At 47.1% G+C, this 21,631-nt stretch overlaps 2 protein-coding genes across 2 annotated transcripts; both read right to left on the bottom strand.

Annotated features, from left to right (window-relative positions):
* Positions 1–21: 21 nt before the first annotated feature.
* Positions 22–6,877, bottom strand: ZAR1 (zygote arrest 1). Its single transcript, XM_083367921.1, has 4 exons — positions 5,799–6,877; positions 3,317–3,409; positions 2,388–2,462; positions 22–934 (listed from the first exon to the last, which is right to left on the bottom strand). The coding sequence occupies exons 1-4, from the start codon at positions 6,600–6,602 to the stop codon at positions 791–793; spliced, it is 1,116 nt and encodes a 371-aa protein (XP_083224047.1). The 5' UTR covers positions 6,603–6,877; the 3' UTR covers positions 22–790.
* Positions 6,878–9,900: 3,023 nt separating this feature from the next.
* SLC10A4 (solute carrier family 10 member 4) lies at positions 9,901–21,326 on the bottom strand. The gene is made up of 3 exons (XM_083367918.1): positions 20,580–21,326; positions 19,173–19,383; positions 9,901–10,595 (listed from the first exon to the last, which is right to left on the bottom strand). The coding sequence occupies exons 1-3, from the start codon at positions 21,071–21,073 to the stop codon at positions 10,074–10,076; spliced, it is 1,227 nt and encodes a 408-aa protein (XP_083224044.1). The 5' UTR covers positions 21,074–21,326; the 3' UTR covers positions 9,901–10,073.
* Between the last annotated feature and the right edge of the window lie 305 nt (positions 21,327–21,631).

Raw genomic sequence — 21,631 nt, 5'->3', positions numbered from 1 at the left:
CAAAGTAGAAATAAGCCGCAATTATAATCATGGTCACTTTATTAAGAGATCCGTACTCAAGAAAATAATGAAATTACCATATTGATTCTGGGCAAAGGACATCTTTAGTTGTTTCAAAATCTATTAAATGCATCATTACTGACCAACAAAATAATTCCTTTCATAGGTGTGCTGCTGAGATGATGTTCCCCTTGAATCGACCCATATCCACGATAACGCCTATGAACCTGGCACCCAAACAATTATGTCATTTTACTCAGCTGGACACAGCTGGAAGGCAACCCAGTGCTCCAGTACAACGTCTGAATTCTGGCAACTTGTGCTTCCTTTTTCCATCCTACTTGAGTTCTTTCAACAGTGTGTTACCACAACTAAAACATTTTCCATTAAGGTTTGCTTGCCTTCATTGGCAATTGTCACCGTGAAATATTCCCGTAACAGTTGCACATTTTGGCTGAGGTTGACTCACAGTGCATTCCCCTCCAGAGCAGCTTCTCCTACGAAGAAATTGTAAGACTATTTCCTTCCCAAATAACAACAAAGACTGCATCTGCTTTGACTACTTCTTCCATACCAAAATAAAATTTAGCTTGTCAGAATGCACTGAGCCGATTCCCCTGCTCCTTAACGCAATTATAACAAATGAGGTAGACGGTTCCATCCTGATTTACAGTTGCTTCATCTCAGCTTCCTTGGCAGGCTTCCCACTCTGGCAGCCGGCCACTTCCAAACAAAAATAAATTCCTGCTCTGTACAATTTGACAGTGAGGACTCTTCACTGTGCCCTTCCTTAAATAATATATTTGAAGCTAAAGGTACTATCACAAGAAAGCCGTTTGCCTTTGCATCTTCCACAAAGATCTTGACGGTGAGGTCTCTTGGGATCCACGTGGCGCAGTTTCACGGGGCAGGAACATCTGGTCTGCTTGCAGCTCTGAAATTGACACAAAAGCAACAGGGTAATTGAAAATAAGTGACCTGGATCTGTGTATGAATTTCCCAGGAACAAAACTTTGACTAGGGACAATACAATGGTTTTTCTGTATTTATGCATGCTGTATGGTGGCAAGCGGGATGACTAAGATTGCATACTACTATTGTTACTATTATTATTAAAACTACTCCAAGGAAATGGTTATTGTCTGGTGATCTAAATCAGCGTTCTTCAACCTCAGCTACTTTAAGAGGTATGAATGTCAACACCTAGAATGCTGGCTGGGAATTCTGGGAGTTGACATCTACACACCTGGAAGTTGCTGAGGCCGAGAAACACTGATCTAGGTGGTTATTACAAAGCAAAAAATCTTAACAAGAGGGAAGCCTTTGTATGCCAAGGATGTGGCAATAGAAAGAACAAAATGATATGGAAAAGAGGATAGAAACTATGTGATTACTTCCTATATTTAAGAATTCCCGCAAAGAAGGAAGTCCGACTTGAGGCGTTCTATTTACCTCAATTTTATGATGTAAGAAAGTTATAACGATATGCTAACGGTCAAAATCCCCATATTAAAGTCTATATATACACTTTTCAGTAGTTTGATTCGTAATTCCACTCCAAAAAAACTTGGTTAACTGGGAATACATTAATTTATCCATTCTCAATTCATTGAAAACATCGTTCCTATAAATTAGCATCACCTGAAATCAATGCCAAAAATATTTTAAGAGTTCAGAATGAAATTATACTTCCCAGCTTGGTCCCACCAAAGGGGGATATTAACACAGGTTACAGAGCAAAAAATCCACACGCCATCGAAGTGAAAAAACTATTTCTAAGCTAAAAAACATTGTCCCATCATCTACAAACGTATCTATTTTATTTTACAGATCTCTGCACCCACCAATTATAGTAACTGTGACTCAACTGGATTGAGTCAGCTGACTCCACCAATAAGTGCTGTGATTGGTACAGCAATCAGCCAATCTCAACTCCCATAATTAAGTAGGATAAAACCAGATCAGTACCCAGATGAGAGATTACTAGGGAATCCCAGATTGGGCTTGATTGGGAAGTAATAAAATCCCAGAAAGTAGGAGCAAACCAGTTCCATCTGGTGCCAAGGAAACTAAATGGAGCAACCAAAATGGATCTTAGGGCAACTGAATTTTTTATCTGCAGACATACATTGAATGGAATTCGGGAACATCACATGGTGAGATTCAGAATTTATTTTTCACATCAGTACAGCTGCTTTGGGGAGCAAAAGAATTACTGCTCGATTTCTCACTCGCCTCCTTCCGACTTTGTTTCATTTCGGGGGCTTGGTTGGGAGGAAAGGATTCCAAAACCTTTGTTTTTAAATAATGAGAGGAACCGTGAAGTCCATGCAGTGGAACCCAGTGGACCTACTACCTTAAAGGAGGTCCGAAAAAGCACTGCTTACTTGGCAGGTAATATCCTCCACACGGTACGGGTTGTAAGACTTCTGGCAAGTTCGGCAGAACTGCCTAAAGTAAACCTGTGGAAAGAGAAGATTTAGGTAAAAGGCCCCCAGTCTTTGGGGCAACAGGGACCGGTTCCGTGGAAAGAGGTTTTTCCACGGACCGGAAGGGGTGTGGTTTTGTGTGCTGCCTGCATCCTGCAAATGGGGCTTTGCTTCTTTGTGCGGACCGGTTGCTGGCATGCCGCGGACCGGTACTGGTTTATGGACCGGAGGATGGGGACCCCTGATTTAGGTAACCTTCTTCCACAGCAGGAAGATCTCCACCGCTCCAGCAAATAAAGTCTACCTTGGGCAATGTTAGGACTTTGGACAGTGGTGGTGAAGCTATGGCACACGTGGGCACGTGCGCTGTCATCCCAGCCCCACCTCCCCCCGCGGCCCCCTCACCAGCAGCAATCTGTGGGGGGCCATGGAGGCGGTGGGTGGCCCTGCGAGCGGATAGGGCAGAGCGAGGAGCGGAGTAGTGGGGTGGGCGGAGTAGGGGTGGTTGGGGGGGGCACTCGGTCTCTAAAAGGTTCGCCATCACTGATTTAGATTTCCTGACATTTCGCCAGCAACTGTAGCAGATCACCTTGCCTCTACAGATCCCAGACACCAGGAAACTTGGCCTCTACACCAGGGGCCCCCCACCTTTTCGGTTCAGCAGTTTCAGCGGTGGGGAGGGATGGTTTCACACGCACAAGCTAAACCCTGTGCTTGCGCAAATGAAGCTTCACGCATTTGCCCGCCGCTTCAGCAGCCCAGTTCCCAATGGCTCGTAGTCCGGTAGAGGGCTGCAACCCAGAAGTTGGGGCCTCTGGTCTACACCACAGTCACTAAACCCTGAAGCCAAACACTAACCCAACCGATTGTAAGTCATGAAAGCCTACCTTGTTTGTGCCCTGTACGCACCAGACATAGGCACTCTCCCATCGAATATTGCAGTCCTTGCAGTGGTAATAGCCATACTTCTGCTCTAGGAACTAGAAAACTCAGTGGTTAAAAAAGAAATACTACTGGAAGTATATTCATCCTAGAACATCTTTCTTCAACCCAATGACCTGGTTAAGTTCTTAGGCCAAAACTCCCTTCAAATCGCAGACAGGATTTTTGCAGTTCTTATGCAGGTTTATACTATATTCATTTTTTTATTTACTGGATTTCTAGGGCTGCCCAAATCATAAGGGCTCTATGCAGTGTATACACACACACACACACAAAACTAAACAGAGCAATGATCCTCAGTTTGGGCAATTTTAAGATGTGTGGGTTTCAATTCCTAAAATTTCTCAACCAAAATTGTGGGAGTTGAAGTCCAGACATCCAAGTTCCCAAGGTAAGTTAAGGCATAACAAGATGGTTGCTCTGAAGTGATACCTAGTAAAGGTAGTCTTCCAACTGCGGCAATTGGGACTGGAAAATCTGTTGTTAAGCAGAGCAGTTGTTAAGTGAGACATCACATAACTATGACTTGCAACCTTCCTGCCAGCTTCTGCATAGATTTTGTGTGTCGGAAGTTGGCAAATGGTGATCACACACGACTCTAGGAAACTGCAACCATTGTAAATGTGAGCCAAGTGTCCAGATTGCCCTCACATGGCTGTGGGGATGCTGCAAGGGTCTTAACCATCTATTTCAGCTAACAATTCTTTTTTAAGTTTGCTTCAGATTGTCAGCTTTTAACTTAATGGCCCCAAATATGACGTGAGCAACGGTTTACAAACTAAACCGGCCGGATTCACAAATCACACACTAAGAAACAAAACAAGTAAAGCACATTATGGCTTACTCTGGTGGGTGCAGACCCAGCCGGAGTCACAGAAATAAACCAGGAAGTCGGCTAAACCTGGAGTTGATAACTTTGAACGGCAGCAAGGATTTCACTACTCCTAGAAAGCGAGAATCCTTGCTTCTAGCTTTTTTAACGTCTGAAATGGTCAAAAAACGTTTCATGGCGGACCTGAAATAGCCAGCCCGTCTCTGAATCCTTATTCTGGTTTTTTTTCCTTTAAAAGCATTTTGTTTTTCAGCTAAAGGCACTCTTGGGTCACCCTCTTTTCTCAGCCAGAGGGAAGAAGCCCCCCCCCCAAAACCTCCCACTATTTCTTTTGCTAAGGGGCTTTGGGTTTGGCTTTGGGTTTGGCTCATGCCGTCTAGTTCAGGGGTCGTCAAGCTTGGCAACTTTTAAAGACTTGTGGACTTCAACTCCCAGAATTCCCGCATGGCCCAGTTGCTCTCACTAGCAAGAAGGGGCTAGTAAAGCAGGCTCTCCTTTTTCTGCGTAACCTCTAGGCCACCTATGTCCAACTCCAGCATGTTCTGCAAAGGAGAACAGGCAGCCATTTTTCCAAGGGGAAAAAAAAAACTTATTTTGCTCAAAACCAATGCTTAATATTGGCCCTCATAGCAAATATTAGTTGCTGTACTGCAGGGGTCTTCAAACCTGGCCCTTTTATGACTTGTGGACTTCAACTCCCAGAATTCCTCAGCCAGCAAAGCCATTTTTTTCAAAGAGGGGAAAAAAACTTATTTTGCTCAAAACCAATGCTTAATATTGGCCCTCATAGGAAATATTAGTTGCTGTACTGCAGGGGTCTTCAAACCTGGCCCTTTTATGACTTGTGGACTTCAACTCCCAGAATTCCTCAGCCAGCAAAGCCATTTTTTTTTTCAAAGGGGGAAAAACTTATTTTGCTCAAAACCAATGCTTTATATTGGCCCTCATAGGAAATATTAGTTGCCGTACTGCAGGGGTTTTCAAACTTGGCCCTTATATGACTTGTGGACTTCAACTCCCAGAATTCCTGAGCCAGCCATGCTGAGGGGAAAGGGAGAGGTTTCCAAGCTGAGCCATGCTAGCACAGGAATTCTGGGAGTTGAAGTCCACAAGTCTTAAAAGTTGCCAAGCTCGACGACCCCTAACTAGTTTATACACCCAGAAGAGGCTTCAAGCAGCCCCGGCACCATCCCAGTTCCACTCCGGTTTGACGGGCGTTTGCACCGTCGCGGCCGCCGCCGCCCTCGGCACTTCTTGACCAGGCCCTACGGAGTCGTGGGGGGGGGACCCGCCTGGCTGACTGGGCCGCGTTGTCGCTAAGCAACGCGGGTTGGTTAGAGGGGACGCTCCTCAGGCTCGGGCAGGGGTAGGCAACCTTTGGCTCTTTTTAATGACTGGTGGACTTCAACTCCCAGAATTCCTCAGCCAGCCTGCCTCAGCTTGGAAACTCTTTTTCCCCCCTCAGCGTGGCTGGCTCAGGAATTCTGGGAGTTGAAGTCCACGAGTCATAAAAAGAGCCAAAGGTTGCCTACCCCTGGGCTCGGGCCTTATTAGCGCCTCCGTCGAGGGACAGCCGGGCTGTCGAGGGCCCCCACCTGGAATCGCACGCGGGCCTTGTTCGGCTCGGCTTCCTCCCGAGCCAGCGGCTGAGGGGTGGCGGCGTCGGCGGCGTCGGCCTTCCCGCCTTCGCACTCTTTCTCGGCCTGGCCTTTCGTCGGCGAAGCTGCCGCCCCGTCGGGGCCCGCGGCCGACATCTTCTTCCGCTCCTGTGAGGAGGAGGAGGAGGCGCCGCTCGCTTCTTCGCCTTTCGGCCAGACGGCGCGGGCGGCTGCAGCGGCGGCGGCGGCGGCGTCTCCTTCGACGGCCGGGGTCGGAGCGGCGTCGGGCGCCGACGGCTCCCGGCGCTCGGCTTCCTCCAGGAAGGTGGTGAGGCGGCGGGAAGCCACCGGCGAGTAGACGGCGATGGTGCGGGGGAAGCGGACGGACCGCGGGGCGCCGCTAACCGGGCAGCCTTGCTCTTGCTCGCCTCCTCCTCCTCCTCGGGCGCCGCGGGCTCGGAAGAGCAGCGGCCGCGGCCCGAGCGAGCACTGCACCGAGGCGTCCTGGCGCGGGTTGACCTGGACGCCCACCTCCTTGGTGTTGGCCTTGCGCAACCGCGGCGTCAGGTTGGGGTTGACCTGCGACAGGATGGCCTTCAGCTGCGCCCGCTGGTAGTTGTCGAAGTACTCGGCCGCCGCCGCCGCCGCCACCGCTTCGCTGTAGCCGGACAGGTAGTTGCTCCGCGGCCGCCAGGCGCCCTGCCCGCCTTTGCCCTTCGGCGCCTGGTAGCGGTAGGAGTAAGGGTTGTACGACGGGTAAGCAGCGTAGCTCTCCATGGCCTCGTCCGTCAAAGTCGCCATCGCCCGCCGGCCCCGAGGCCTGCGCTCCGCCGAGGCCGCTTAAATGGCCCGCGGGGCGGGCCGGGGAGAGAGGGAGGGAGGCTGCGCTCGGCCCGCCGCTTCCCAAACGAGACACTCGCCTCAGCTGTGCGCGGCTGGGCCGGACGGCGGCTCTCCCGGTGCGCAAAGGAAAAGAAGCCGCAATCCTGGTTTATTTATCCCAGGGGTCTTCAAACTTGGCCCTTTTATGACTTGTGGACTTCAACTCCCAGAATTCCTCCACCAGCATGCCAGGCTGAGGAATTCTGGGAGTTGAAGTCCACAAGTCATAAAAGGGCCAAGTTTGAAGACCCCTGATTTATCCCCTGCTGTGTAAGGGTGTAGGTCCGTGCCTTACATTGTCCCGTTGCGTGTTTTTTTTTCAAGCACGTGTTATGTGTGCCCACGCTTTTCAGAGGAAGCCACCAAGTTTCATTTTTAATGCGCGCCCCTGTGCCCGCAGGAGGGAAAAAAATGACAATAAAGGTTATCTAATCTAATGGGATGCGGTGGCTCAGTGGGTTAGGACGCTGAGCTTGTCGATCAGAAGGTCGGCAGTTTGGCGGGTCGAATGCCGAGTTCCGCGTAGCAGAGTGAGCGCCTGTTACTCGTCCCAGCTTCTGCCAACCTAGCAGTTCGAAAAATGAAATGAAAGGAACCTTTATTGTCAAAGTACAACTATGTGTACGTTGAGAATAGCTGAGCAGGTAAAAACGCAAGTAGAAAAATAGCTGGGAAGGTAACAGCGCTCCGTGCGCCTTTGGCGTCTAGTCATGCCGGCCACATGACCACGGAGACGTCCTTGGACAAGCGCTGGCTCTTCGGCTTTGAAACGGAGATGAGCACCGGCCCCTAGAGTCGGAAACGACTAGCACGCATGCATGTGCGGGGGAACCTTTATCTTAATCTAATGGCAGAAAGCGAAGAGGAAGGGGTGAAGAAGGATTGTGCAAAAGTCGGGTTGAAACTAAACATTAAGAAAACCAAGATCATGGCATCCGGCCCTCTCAATTCCTGGCAAATAGATGGGGAAAGAAATGGAGGTAGTGACAGATTTTATTTTCCTGGGCTCCAAGATCACCGCAGACAGGGACTGCAGCCAAGAAATTAAAAGACGCTTGCTTCTGGGGAGGAAAGCCATGGCAGATCTAGACAGCACACTAAAAAGCAGAGACATCACCCTGTCAACAAAAGTGCGCATAGTTAAGGCGATGGCCTTCCCAGTTGCAATGTATGGCAGTGAAAGTTGGACTATAAGAAAGGCCGAGCGCCAAAGAATTGAAGCCTTTGAACTATGGTGCTACTCCTGCGAGTCCCTCGGACTGCAAGACGATCAAACTGGTCAGTCCTAGAGGAGATCAACCCTGACTGCTCTTTAGAAGGCCAGATCCTGAAGCTGAAACTCAAATCCTTTGGCCACCTAATGAGAAGGAAGGACTCACTGGAGAAGAGCCTCATGCTGAGAAAGGTTGAGGGCAGTAGTAGAAGGGGACGACAGAGAATGAGGTGGCTGGATTGAGTCGCTGAAGCAGTAGGTGTGAGCTTAAATGGATTCCAGAAGATGGTAGAGGACAGGAAGGAACGTTGTCCATGGAGTCGCGATGGGTCAGACAAGACTTCGCAACTAGCAACAAAGTGCGTGTTATGTATGTGTACACTTTTGACAGGAAGCAACTAAATTTCATTTTTAATGTGTGCCATTGTGCCCGAAGGAAAAAAAATAGCAATAAAGATTATATTATATGTTATATAATTATATTATATATTATATTATATGTGAATTGAGGTGGCTCCTGACAAATATATTCCACGTACATGGGCTTGGACCCACCCCATTGTGTGCCCCTCTACGTTGGGGTCAGCTGTTCCCCCCCAAAAGTAGTAACTTAATTTAAACAAGGCTTCTAAAGATTTTCGTTTCAGGGAAACAACAGTTAAACCCCGCTTTGGGGGCAAATACGTGGAGGATCCTGTTGTCAATCTATTTTTGGATACCCTCAGTTAATAGTAGAAGAGGTGGTTAATGATAAAGTCTCAATTAATTTGCATTTCCCAGTACGCCTTCCATTTCTAAGTATGGGTTAAAACGAAAAAATGGCAAGACTGCAAATCTTGAGGCATTTAAGGAAGAAATTGCAACGAGTTAATTTTATGAAGTCCATATTGATCAAGTGTGGCTACAAAATTGAAGTAGATAGCTTTGAATCAATGGCATTTAAGAAAAGAAACTAGGTATACTAAGTATATCCAAGGATACTAAGTATCGTAGGTGTTAACAGGATTCATTCAATCAATGATTTTGGGGGGCTGTAGTATTGATTTTTGGCAGAGATCCCTTATATTTTATTGACATTTTGCTTCAGATTTAACAGTAGTAGAAACATTTTAGAGATATTAAGCTGATGTTTGATTATACACTAAATATCTTTAAACTGTAGTGATTTGAAACAATGGAATTTATTCTTGAGCAGGGAGGCATGTTTGAAATATATAAAAAAAAACCATTGAGTTCAGTAGACTAATTTTGCCTGATATACTACATACTTGTACAGCCTTCATGACCATTCTTCCCCCATCCTAGGTCTGTTTTCTCTAGATCAAACTGCTGGCCCGTGGGCTGGATGCGTCACACCAAAACCGCGCCCAACCCATGGCCGGCAATGGAAAAAAACTCACGATAAGTCGCAACATGTCATGTGACGTCGCGAGTTTGATACCCGTGCTCTAGATGCATTCAAAATATATCCCAGCCAAGAGGACTCAGACTGAGGTGTTGGACAGCTGTTGCAGTTAAAGTACGATCCAATGTTTTTTTTGTTTAAACAAGATTCCCTCAAATCAGTTTTCCTCTCCTGAATATCTGTCACAAAGAGTTAACATCGGTAAGAAAATATATATATATATATATTTATTGTCTCGGCGGTTGTTCTACTTCCTATGGAAGAAGCAGTTCTGAACTCTAGATGAAGCAGACAGTCTCAGATAAATTTCTTAATGGCTTGTCATATTTGCAAGTAATTTAATCAGTCATAAGTACACACAATTTTACTTCACTCTTTCAATGGGGAAGCTGAATGATATACGAGGTACAGAACTTGTTTTTTTTTAAGCAGCAAATGTAATCGACGCTAAAGATTTACACTTATCAAATACAGTCATCTTTCATCAAATATGTTTTTCTCTCTCTCTTCCGCCCCCCCTCCTGCTCCATTTTCCAAGACCCTACATTGTATTCTGTTCCTTTTGCCTTTTCTGGTGTGCTGATGTGGTGATGGCATCATTTTTCTTTTGAGAATAGGTCGAAGAGATTTATACGGTTGTGCAGCTTGTGAAAACAACTATTTCCGAGTACAATGAGAAAAGCCAACATAACAACAAATGCTTAGGGGGTCCCTGTTGTTTCTCCTACTTGGCTGACCAGTTTATTTCAACAAGGGTTTTAAAGATCTTCTCCTAGAGGACCGTCTGTGTCAGTTCCATAACCACTGGACCGCGATCCTCGGCAATGACTGTGCCGTAGGACATCTCTGGGATTGCTTCTTCCTTCAGTTTCTTGTAAGAAATGTCTGTGTCTTCTTCATTATCTCCTCCTAGAGGCTCTTGCTTGTAGAAATCCTTTCCATATATCTTGTAAGCCAATACAAACAGCCCGGCTTCAGCAGACTGAAAGAGGGCATAGAGCAAAGGAAACATGTACATGCTCCCAATGAACTGTGGGGGGAAGCTCAGCTTGAGAATCGCGGTACAGAGTTGGACGTTCTGGCAGCCAGTTTCCAAAGAGACTGTCCGCTTGCAGTGCGGGGGCAAGCGAAATAAGGTTGCTATCCCATAGCCACAGCCGAAACCGGCCAAGGGCATCAGCACAGCTACCACGTAAACAGTGGCGGGAATAGTAGCCAGAAGTTCGGGACCCAACATAGTACCGGTGAGAATGAAAAGTACCACCAAAGTCACGAGGAGGGACCACAGAGAGATCTAGGAAAGAAAGAAGGGGATGAAAATTAAATCCGTGATCACATGATTGCATCGGGGGGGGCATTTATGGGCAGCCGTAAAAATTGGGCACAGTCACTTGGTGACATGCTTAACAACCAGCACAGTGTACAAGGTAAGATAACCTTTAGTGTCATTTTTTTTTCTTACTGTGGGCACAACGGCACACATCAAAAAAATCGAAATTTAGTTGCCCACTCTCAAAGTGGAACACATACATGACCAACAAACCCCGGCACAATTAAGATTATAAGTCAAGGACTAATCTTCTGTGTGCAGCTGTATTTAGGTGTATCCATTAGCAGCAGACGAGACTACTTAAAATGCAGTGGCAACTTTCAGAAAAGAGAAGGGAAAGACATAAACCATCCAAATAATTGATAATCGCAGCCAAGAGAAATGATCTTAAGAAGTACATTGTGTTCGGTTCCAGCTAACATTTTAGTACGTCTGGATGGGAGGGGGGGTCCGTGGGGGAGGGAGGGATGTAAAAGAAGACGAGATGGGGGGGTGATGTCCCATGTCACCTGGAGTTTTTGTAGCCCAGGTTTCACAGCCCAAGTTTGGGCAGCATTGGGAAGTGACAGCAGTTAAGAAACTCTAAGCTCCTCTCGTACTCGTTGCCCCCCCCCTTTTTTTTTCACTATCACATCTTTTAATAACACTTTGCACGTTTAATAACACTTTGCACGTTTTCAATGAAGAGAGCGGGGGGTGGGGGGGAGAAAAAAGAAGAGGCATTAATTTTCCAGTTTTATTCTGAAAATGAAATACTGAACTTTAGTATTTTATCTGGTGAAGACGATGCATGATTTTGGTAATCACGTTTATGAAACCTTGAAAAGTGTGTCGTTGCCTAGACTTCAGGGGTCTTCAAACTCGGCCCCTTTTATGACTTGTGGACTTCAGCTCCCAGGGTGCCTGGCTGAGGAATTCTGGGAGCTGAAGTCCACAAGTCATAAAAGGGCTGAGTTTGAAGACCCCCCTATCTTAAGACATGGCAGCCTCCCATTCCCTCATTGCAATGTCAAGTGATTATAACCAGGATGTTAAAATAGGATTATGCTAAACTGCCAGTTTTCTGCCCCCCACCCCGTGTTCTCTAACATCAATCATTTGTACACACCCCAGATCTGTCCTCCTGCCTATTCATAAATTTCCTTATTTTGCACATCCAAGTTACATAAAAGAGCAAGCTAAAAAAAAGTCCTTGGGTCAAATTTTAATAGGCAGAAATTCAACGGATGAGGTTTTATTTTTCACTGCATCTCTTATAGCAGCAGGGCTCTTCAAACTTGGCCCTTTTATGACTTGTGGACTTCAACTCCCAGAATTCCTCAGCCAGGCACACTGGCTGAGGAATTCTGGGAATTGAAGTCCACAAGTCATAAAAGGGCCAAGTTTGAAGAGCCCTGTCTTATAGAAACTTGATAATTTGTATTTCTGGATTACCCTGTAAAACCATTTGGTAGTGACAAACATATATAGTCAACTAAAATTCTGTTTCTCAAGCTTGTGTCGATTTCAACTCTTAAGAAGTCCTCAGAATTCCTGTTGGGGAATTCTGGGCCAACAAGTCCACATATCAATTTGCTGAGTTTGAGAAATGTTTTAACTAAAGCAAAGATACAATGATTTGAGAGTGAAACTAGCTCAACAGGTAGCACTGGAAATAGATAAAGTAACTTTATCTTATAGCGTATAACGTACGTCCAACATCTATTATGGCAAAAACAGTCCCCAAACTTGCTGTTGAAACTGTAGTTCTAACGGTGTGTCTTTATTATTGTGGTGAATGTATAGCTCTGCTATTCTGAGGGAAATTTTATTTATCAAGTTTGGCCTCCCAGATATAAGGAAGTAAGTCCTGCTACTAATGCTTCTATCCCGTAATAGCTAAAAGGTTATATTTTGGATGGCAAAGACATCCTCTTCAAAGTCCCTTCGATTGTTTCGTAAGAAAGGGTATTAATAGGCTTTTGATTCTGGAAGCCGTGGACCCCTGTCAAGATTAGTAAGCTTTGATTAGTTGTCTGTATGGGGTCCCTTTTTAATTTAGGAGACAATCACCTCATTTGAGGGTAGGAATTTCATAACTTCTTCATATAGGATAGCTGATGTTTCCCGTTTCTCTTTCCTAATGTTTTTTTAATTTCATTAAATTACTCCAGGTTCTAATACTGAGGTAAAGTTAGAAAATGCTTCACTCACGTTCCTCCTTGTCCTTATTTTTAGGTTTAAAAGACACTCCTTGTGGTAAAGAAGATGTTTTAGCCTCGGAATAATTTATCTGCCCCTTTCTGCCCATTTTCCAGCTCTACCCTTTTAAAATGTCACAGGTGCACAGTTGCACCAGAAAAATCTAAAAAGTCATATTAGGATGTCAGAATCATTTACAGTCCTTTTTCTAAAGATTCCTAACATGGAATTTGCTTGTCACACACTGAGTTTCGCGCATTCACTAAGTTATTCATTTTTTCAACTCGGCCTCCGTTGACTGTGGATGTGTAAGTGTGTATGAGAGACAGCGTGGGGGGGGGGGGAATGAAGACGCTGTGAGCATTTGCCTCTTTCCTTTTTTTAAAAAAAAAAAACCTCTATCAAGGAAAACATTTATGGAAGGCAATATAATGATTACAATCACTAGCACAAGTAGCAGTAGCAAAGTACACTTTGGCCAATAAATATACCATATACTATTGAAAACTCTGGTTCTTGTATTACTCTTACTTTATCTCAGAGGTATCTGTTGTTTTAGATAAAGACTCCCAGTTAAGGAATGTTGTATGGATCTTATTCTAAGCTGGAACAGAATTCTTACACACGTGGCATCCTTCATTTAGCCTTGCTGTGCCTCTTGTTTTGAAATAATAATAATAATAATAATAATAATAATAATAATAATAATAATAATAATGATGATGATGATGATGATGATGATGATGATGTTGGAAGGGATCTTGGAGGTCAAGAGCCTTGGTGGAGCAGTGGGCTAATGCCTCCTTAAGTAACACCAGCTGCCTGCAATTAGTGCAGATTCGCATCCCACCAGGCTCAAGGTTGACTCAGCCTTCCATCCTTCCCAGGTAGGTAAAATGAGGACCCAGATTGTTGGGGGCAATTAAGCTGACTTTGTAATAATGCCGCTTGGGGTGTGTGTGTGAAAGCCCTAACAAGCAGGCATATACATAGAATGAAGGCTACTGCTAAGCTTGTAAGCCGCCCCGAGTCTTCGGAGAAGGGCTGGATATAAATGGAATTAAAATAAAAAATAAATAAAATCTAGTCCAACCCCCTGCTCAGGCAGGAAACCCTATACCATTTCGCACAAATGGCTGTCTCTTCTTAAAACCTTCCAGTGTTGGAGCATTCACCGCTTCTGGAGGCAGGTTGTTCCACTGGTTAATTGTTCTCACTGTCAGGAAGTTTCTCCTTAGTTCTAGGTTGCTTCTCCCCTTGATTAGTTTTCATCCGTTGCTTCTCGTCCTGCCTTCAGGTGCTTTGGAGAATAGCTTGACTCCCTCCTCTTTGGGGCAGCCCTTGAGATACTGGAACACGGCTATCATGTCCTCCCTCGTCCTTCTCTTCATTAATCTAGACATACCCAATTCCAGCAACCGTTCCTTGTATGTTTTAGTCTCCAGTCCCCTGATCATCTTTGTTGCTCTCCTCTGTACTCTTTCTGGAGTCCCAACATCTTAGGTGAAGACTGGGAAGAGGAACAATTCCTCTCACCTGTAATATCCCAATATATTCCAATATCTGGATCTACATTACATTTTCCTCTACCCTACGTTAATCCAACGAAGTATCTGCTCAAACCTCAGCCAGACTATAAATAGTACATTATTGCCCTCATGTTTCTTAGCAACCTCTAATTAATGAGATAAAAAGTTAATTATACAACCTTTCATGCCCTCAATGAATCTGGATGCTTGCTGGCACAATTCAAGTTTTTGTCCCTGATTAATGCTCCGTAATTAACATTACATTCCTCTTGAACAAAGAACAGCAGGAAATGTCAGCCTAAGTGCATTAAATGCAAGAGAAGCGTCCAGATTTTACTCGGGTTTTCCTACAAGTATGTATGAGATAAGCGTGAGTCAGATCTAGAGGAAGGGCATCGAATCCAGTTAGAAGGAAGGGAGGGAGGAAGCCAAAGGTATGGAATTTGTTTTTATTGAGGGTTTTTTTTTGTAATTTTCTGAGTTTGAAAGTATTTTAAAGACGAAAGGATTGTTAACTGGTAAATAGGAGCTAATTTTTTGTGGGGGTGGTGGTGGTGAAATAACGAGATAAACAGAAATCATCCACTGGATTCATTAGCTGTTAAAATTGGCTCTTTGCTAGGAATACATTCCAAATTCCTTATTATCCCTTCCTATTTCTCTACATCATGCTGCAAATAAGTTATTGCCAGGAATACCTTTAACCGTGTTATGGTGGACCTCTGAGGTCTTAAGAAGGAAGCTCAAGCACTGGCAGTTGAGGTTAAAATTTCCATCTACCTACCCTTTGGATTCATATTAAGAGATTTGGGAAGGACTAAAAGATGCAGCAAATGATTTCCTTATAGCTAAATAAATTGTACTAACAAGAGAAATTTGGTTTCCGGAAGCATGATCTGCCCTTTCTTAAATGGATAACTCCAGGATCGAGATGAGTTATAAGGACTGGGAAGAGTTAGGTTTTGACAAAGCATGGTAAACATGATTTCAAAATCATTCAATGAGATCCTGTCCCAGGCTGGAGGTGAAAGCGCTGAAGTAAAGATTTCAGATGTCCCATTATTTAGGAGGAGGAGAGTGACTGTACAGGAACCTGTTACTTTTGAACGAAAAATCTGAAAATCCGCTCCTAAAGTTTATTTGCCTTTGTTTTCTTTTCACAGGCTCCCTTGAGAATGAATCAGAACCGTAAGGCTTGAAGGGACCATGGGGGGGGGGGTCTTCTAATCGAACCCTCTGCCCAAGCCAGGATTCCTTATACCACCCCAGATAAGTGGCTGTCCAATCTTCTCTTGAAAACTTCCAATGTTGGGAGCACCCACAACTTCTGGAGGAAATTTGTTCTACCGATTACCTAATTGTTCTTGCTGTCAGGAAATTTCTCCTTCATTCCAGATTGCTTCTCTCTTTTTAATGAGTTCCCACCCATTCATTCTTGTCTTGGCCTCAGGTGAGAAATAAATGAATGACATCATAAAGTAAAATATAAAATAAAATAATAAATGAATAACAAAGAGGGGTAAATACAGAGAAATAAATAAGATGCAAGTTTTAAGTCTGGATACAGGAAAGGGACAACAGGAAAGGTTGAAAACAAATCATTTTCATGACTCGAGCAATTAGCTCAGGAGTCCCCAACCCTGTGGGCCACGGCCCACTACCAGGCCATGGCCTACTGGCCACAGGGCCACGGAACAAGCTGGCACGTGTGTGCGCGCACTCACCCCAACTCGTGCTGGGGCCGCCACCATGAAAATGGGGCACCACATGGTGAAAATGGGTGCCGCGCAGCCAAAACGAGGCGGTGCTAGTGAGTGTCGTGTGGGCGCTAGCACGGCCTCATTTGCATCGCGCGTGCTCACGGCCCTGTTTGTGTGTGGGCGCAACCATAAAACGCTTCCCCTTTTCTTTCCTCCGGTCCGCCAACTGAGAAAGGTTGGAGGCCTCTGAACTAGGTTATGTTTTGTTTAAAGGACAAAAGGCCGTCCACCTTAATTCCTAAGGCATTATCCTGGCTTAAAGTAAGCAGACAAACAAGAGTAATAAGGGCTGATGCTTATTGTCAATCGCTCCATCAGGGAGAAGCTACAGATAAATGCTTTCCAAAATCAATTTGTAACTCAAGAAGACAAGGAACAAGAAGATCTTTAATTACCTTGACATCTGCTGAGAGATGCACTCAGCTAAGCACAAGCTCTGCAGGTGATTGTGAATGTGGCTTGCTAACAGCTGTATGCCTCAGAAAGCAAAGCAACACAAAAAAGAAACAGAAGTCCTTGATTTGATATTAATCAGTCGGGAAGATTAAAATGGAAATTCCAGAAATGTCACAGGGCAACGACTATGTAATTCTGGAATTCTAGAATTTAAAGAAAACAAAACCTGAGCATATTCAAATGCACATCCTGGACTTCAAGAAATCGGATTTTAATCATTTCGAAACGACGGGTTCCCTGGCGTGAGAACTAATGGGAAATGGGGGTGGGCATTCCTTTAAAAAGGATATAGCCTAAAGACCCAATTTAGAAGCAATTCAAATCAGGGAAACATAAGCCACCATTGTGACTACAAAAAGTCTTGATGGCAAGCTGAAAAGGACACAGGGTAGGACATGGCAGAAAGGACAGGCTATTAAGTAAACACAACTGGTGTCGGAGAAGCACAAAGGACTTTATACGTATTCTGAAGAAATGGAAGAACAAAGAGTGTCCAGTGATAACTGCAACCCCAATGACATTTGACAACAAAAACAAAACATATTCAACTCTTATCTCGGCATTTTTCTCCTGAAAGACCGTATGTGTTCCATACAAGGAACAAGACGAAGCGACACATTTGAAGTCCTAAGTTAACAGAAAAAATGGTCTGGGAAAACAAGTATATTTTCAACGCGCTTAAACCACTGAGACCGGGTGTGTTGCATTCTGTGGTGCTGAGAGAACGTAGAACGGGGTGGGGGGGTCAAACTGCCGGGCCCGCAGGCCGGATGCGTCATTGGGATGCGGGCCGGATGCGTCATTGGCAAAAAAGCTCCGATAACGTTGTGTGGTGTCACACGACGTCGCGAGTTTGACATGTCTGACGTAGAATAACAGGCTTGGAAGGGACCTTGGAGGCCTTCTAGACTAGAGCAAACTCTGATCAAGCAGGAGACACTATGCCAGGGGTAGGCAACCTCGGCTCTGTTATGACTCATGGACTTCAACTCCCAGAATTCCTGAGTCAGCATAGCTGACTCAGGAATTCTGGGAGTTGAAGTCCATGAGTCATAAAAGAGCCGAGGTTGCCTACCCCTGCTCTATGCCATTCCAAGAAAATGGCTGCTCAACCTCTTCTTGACAATCTCCAGTGATGGAGCAGCCACGACTGATGGAGGCAAGCAGTGATAAGCTCAAATTGTCAGGAAATTTCTCCTTAATTCTGGGTTGAATCTCCATCTTCCATCCACTAGTACTCGTCCTGCCCTCAGGGGCTTTGGAGAATGGGCCGACTGGCCCCTTCTTCTTTGTGACAGCCTCTCAAGTATTGGAAGACTGCTATCGTGTCACCCCTCGTCCTTCTTTTCGTTAGACTAGACCAGGGGTAGGCAACCTTGGTTCTTTGATGACTCATGGACTTTAACTCCCAGAATTCCTGAGCCAGCATGAGGGAAACTTTGGCTCCATTCATGACTTGTGGACTTCCAACTCCCAGAATTCCTGAGCCAGCATGAGGGAAACTTTGGCTCCATTCATGACTTGTGGAGTTCCAACTCCCAGAATTCCTGAGCTGGCATGGCTCAGCATGGAAACCTCTCCCTTTCTCCTCAGCATGGCTGGCTCAGGAATTCTGGGAGTTGAAGTCCACGAGTCATAAAAGAGCCAAGGTTGCCTACCCCTGTACTAGACCATAGCTGGCTCAGGAATTCTGGGAGTTGAAGTCCACGAGTCATAAAAGAGCCTACCCCTGCATTAGACATAGCCAGTTCCTGCAACTGTTCTTCATATGTTTTAGCCTCCAGCCCCGTTGATCATCCTTGTTGCTCTTCTCTGCACTCTTTCCAGAGTCTCAGCATCTTTTTTGCATCGTGGTGACCAAAACTGGACGCAGTATTCCACGCGCATTGATCTTCTGAACTTTATATGTTATCTTTACAAAATCTTGGGGCAAATGCCAGGTGACTGGGGAAGACCACCTGCCATACTTAACTTCAAAAACATAAAAGAGGATTCAGTCAGTCTGGCACTGATACTTAAGCAGAAGAGTGGATGTTTTTGAGACAGGATTTCAATCGGCTTGAAAATAACAGTAATGCCTGGAAGTCGGGATGGTGAGATCAGAAACTGCTCTTACCAAGTTGGCAAGTTGGGTGTATCCTCTCCCACGAAGAGCAACTTAGAAAGAGAATCAAAGAAGGGACTCCCTGAATAAACTCCCTGATAAACGGTGGCTAAAAGACCCGGTTTCCAGCATTCTTTTAACTTTCTTCCCTTCGAAAAATCTGACCAATGAGATTCTGAGAGTCCACCTTTATCTATTCTGAGAGGCTGATAAAGGTGCTGACAGGTGGGATGTGCAAGTTGAGGAAACCTCTTTACTCACTGAAATAGGGGAGCCAGAAGCACTTTCTTGCACCAGGTAAGGACAGGTCTGTGGTGTCCTTAGTGATCCGAGTTTGGTTGTTTGCTTGCAGACATTTCATTACCCAACTAGATGCCATCAATGCTACACTCTTGTTACCCAGTCAGGTAATGAAACATCTGCAAGAAAATATCACCAAGGTCTCCACAATTCCACCCTGAGCTACACGTATCTTTTCCCTATGGGAAAGACGGGTCTCTGCTCAGCTCACCTTCACAAGAATGTCTGCCAGCCTCGTGTATCTGTAGCGGATGAAAACCCCAAGGCCGATGGGGACCAGAGTGCTGCACAAGGTCAGGGTGACAGCCCCCAGAGGCAACAGGCGCACGAAGGGGGTGTTGATCCAAGCTCGGCTGTAGATCCACAGACAAAGAGGCATCAGGATCAAAGCAAGCACGACGGACGATGCAGTCATGATGATGCTGTCAGGAAGGAAAGAAAGATAACACTGGGTCGAGAGCGTAAGACAAGCGGCATCCGGAAGAAGCCTCTCTTTCTCCACTTTTCCCGAAGGGCCCAGTTGCTCTCAGTAGCAAGAGGGGGCTAGTAAAGCAGGCTCTCCTTTTTCTGCGTAACCTCTAGGCCAGGGGTAGGCAACCTCGGCTCTTTTATGACTCATGGACTTCAGGTCCCAGAATTCCTGAGCCAGCACCCTCTCTCTCTCTCTCTCTCTCTCTCTCACACACACACACACACACACACACACACACACACGTCGCTAAGTCACTTTTTTCACTACCCAACTTCCAATGGTCACCCAAATCACCTGACCCTGGGGAGATACACACACACACACACACACACACGGCCCTAAGTCACTTTTTTCACTGCCCTTGTTCATTTCCAACGGTCACCCAAATCACCTGACCCTGGGGCTGCTCTCTCTCTCTCTCTCTCTCTCTCTCTCTCTCTCTCTCTCTCTCTCTCTCTCACACACACACACACACACACACACACACGTCGCTAAGTCACTTTTTTCACTACCCAACTTCCAATGGTCACCCAAATCACCTGACCCTGGGGAGATACACACACACACACACACACACACACACATCGCTAAGTCACTTTTTTCACTACCCAACTTCCAATGGTCACCCAAATCACCTGACCCTGGGGAGATACACACACACACACACACACACACACACACACACACACACACACACACGGCCCTAAGTCACTTTTTTCACTGCCCTTGTTCACTTCCAACGGTCACCCAAATCACCTGACCCTGGGGATGCTCTCTCTCTCTTCTCTCTCTCTCTCTCTCTCTCTCTCTCTCTCTCTCTCACACACACACACACACACACACACACACACACACACACACACCCCACACGTCCCCCAAGTCACTTTTTTCACTGCCCTCATTCACTTCCAACGGTCACCCGACCGTAAGCCGAGGCCCGCCGGCAGCGTGGCCCTTACCCTCCCGATTCCTTAGCGAGAGAGCCGCCTCCCATTTTGGCAGCCGAGCAAGCTTCGGCATCGGCCCAGCGCGGGCGCTCCACACCGGCGCCACGTCCGACCGCCGTTCGGTGCGACGGAGGAGCGGAGCCCCGACGGCCCCCGCCTCCTTCCCGCTCTCCCGCCCGCCCGCCTGCCTCCCGCCTACCTGAGGTTCATGTCTCCGTCGACCAGGAGGGACATGAGGTTGGAGAGGTTCCCGCCGGGGCAGCAGCCGCAGAGCAGGACGGCCACGGCGGCCACCTCGTCGAGGGCGAAGAGCAGCGCCAGCAGGAAAGCCAGCAGGGGCATCAGGCCGAACTGGCAGAGCAGCGCCAGCAGCGAGCCCAGCGGCCGCCTCAGCTGCGCGCCCAGCCGGCTCAGCTCCACCGTGCAGCCCAGGCCCAGCATGGTCACGCACAGCGCCAGCCCCACCAAGACGCTCAGCCCCTGGTTCAGCGGGCCGTCCCAGAAGGGCGCCTCGACGCCGACGCCGCCGGCCGGAGGGGCCAAGCCCTGTCCCCACCAGGGAGCCGAGCCGGAGTCGGAGCCGGGCCGGGGGGCGGGCGTGGCGTTCCCGCGCCCCTGGGCGAAAGGCAGGAGACGCCAAGCCGGCGCCGCCGCCGCCGCCGTGCGGTTGTCTGGCGCGGCGGAGCTGTCCATGGCGGGTGGCTGGCTGCGCTTCTTCGCTGACGGGACTTCGAAGGGGCGGACGGGCGGGCGGGCGCCCTTGGTAGAGCTGGACGGGGAAGGAGCCGCGGCGGCGGCGGCTATAGCGAGTCCCCCTCCGAAGTGAGGCTGCGGAGACGCCGCGTCCGTCCCAAACCCCGCTCCGACCGTCGCCTCAGCGCCGCGCCTTGTCTTCCGTGCGGCCGCCGCCGCCCTTTCCCAACGGGCGCGCCCCCGAGGCGGCCGCTGGGCGCCACCCGCCCAGCCCCAGGCTCGGCCCCCACCCCGACGCCGCCGTCGTCTGAGGGTGGGTTTCTGGCCTCCCTCTGCGCGTCTCCGATAAGGAGCCAGGCCCCGCGCGCCTTCTGAGGCAACCGAAGCCCGCGCGGGGCGGGATGGGGTGGGGGGGGGGAGAAAGAACGGTCTTTGACGCCGGCAAAAGAAGCCCAATTGCGGGATTTATTTTTTTTAATCAATTATTTTTTTTAAAATTCCATTTATATCCCGCTCTTCTCCGAAGACTCAGGGTGGCTTACAAGCTTTTAAGGGCAA

The sequence above is a fragment of the Vipera ursinii genome (assembly GCF_947247035.1).
Source record: "Vipera ursinii genome assembly, chromosome: 7".
Lineage (NCBI taxonomy): Eukaryota > Metazoa > Chordata > Lepidosauria > Squamata > Viperidae > Vipera > Vipera ursinii.
This window is presented reverse-complemented; position numbering and strand designations above follow the sequence as displayed.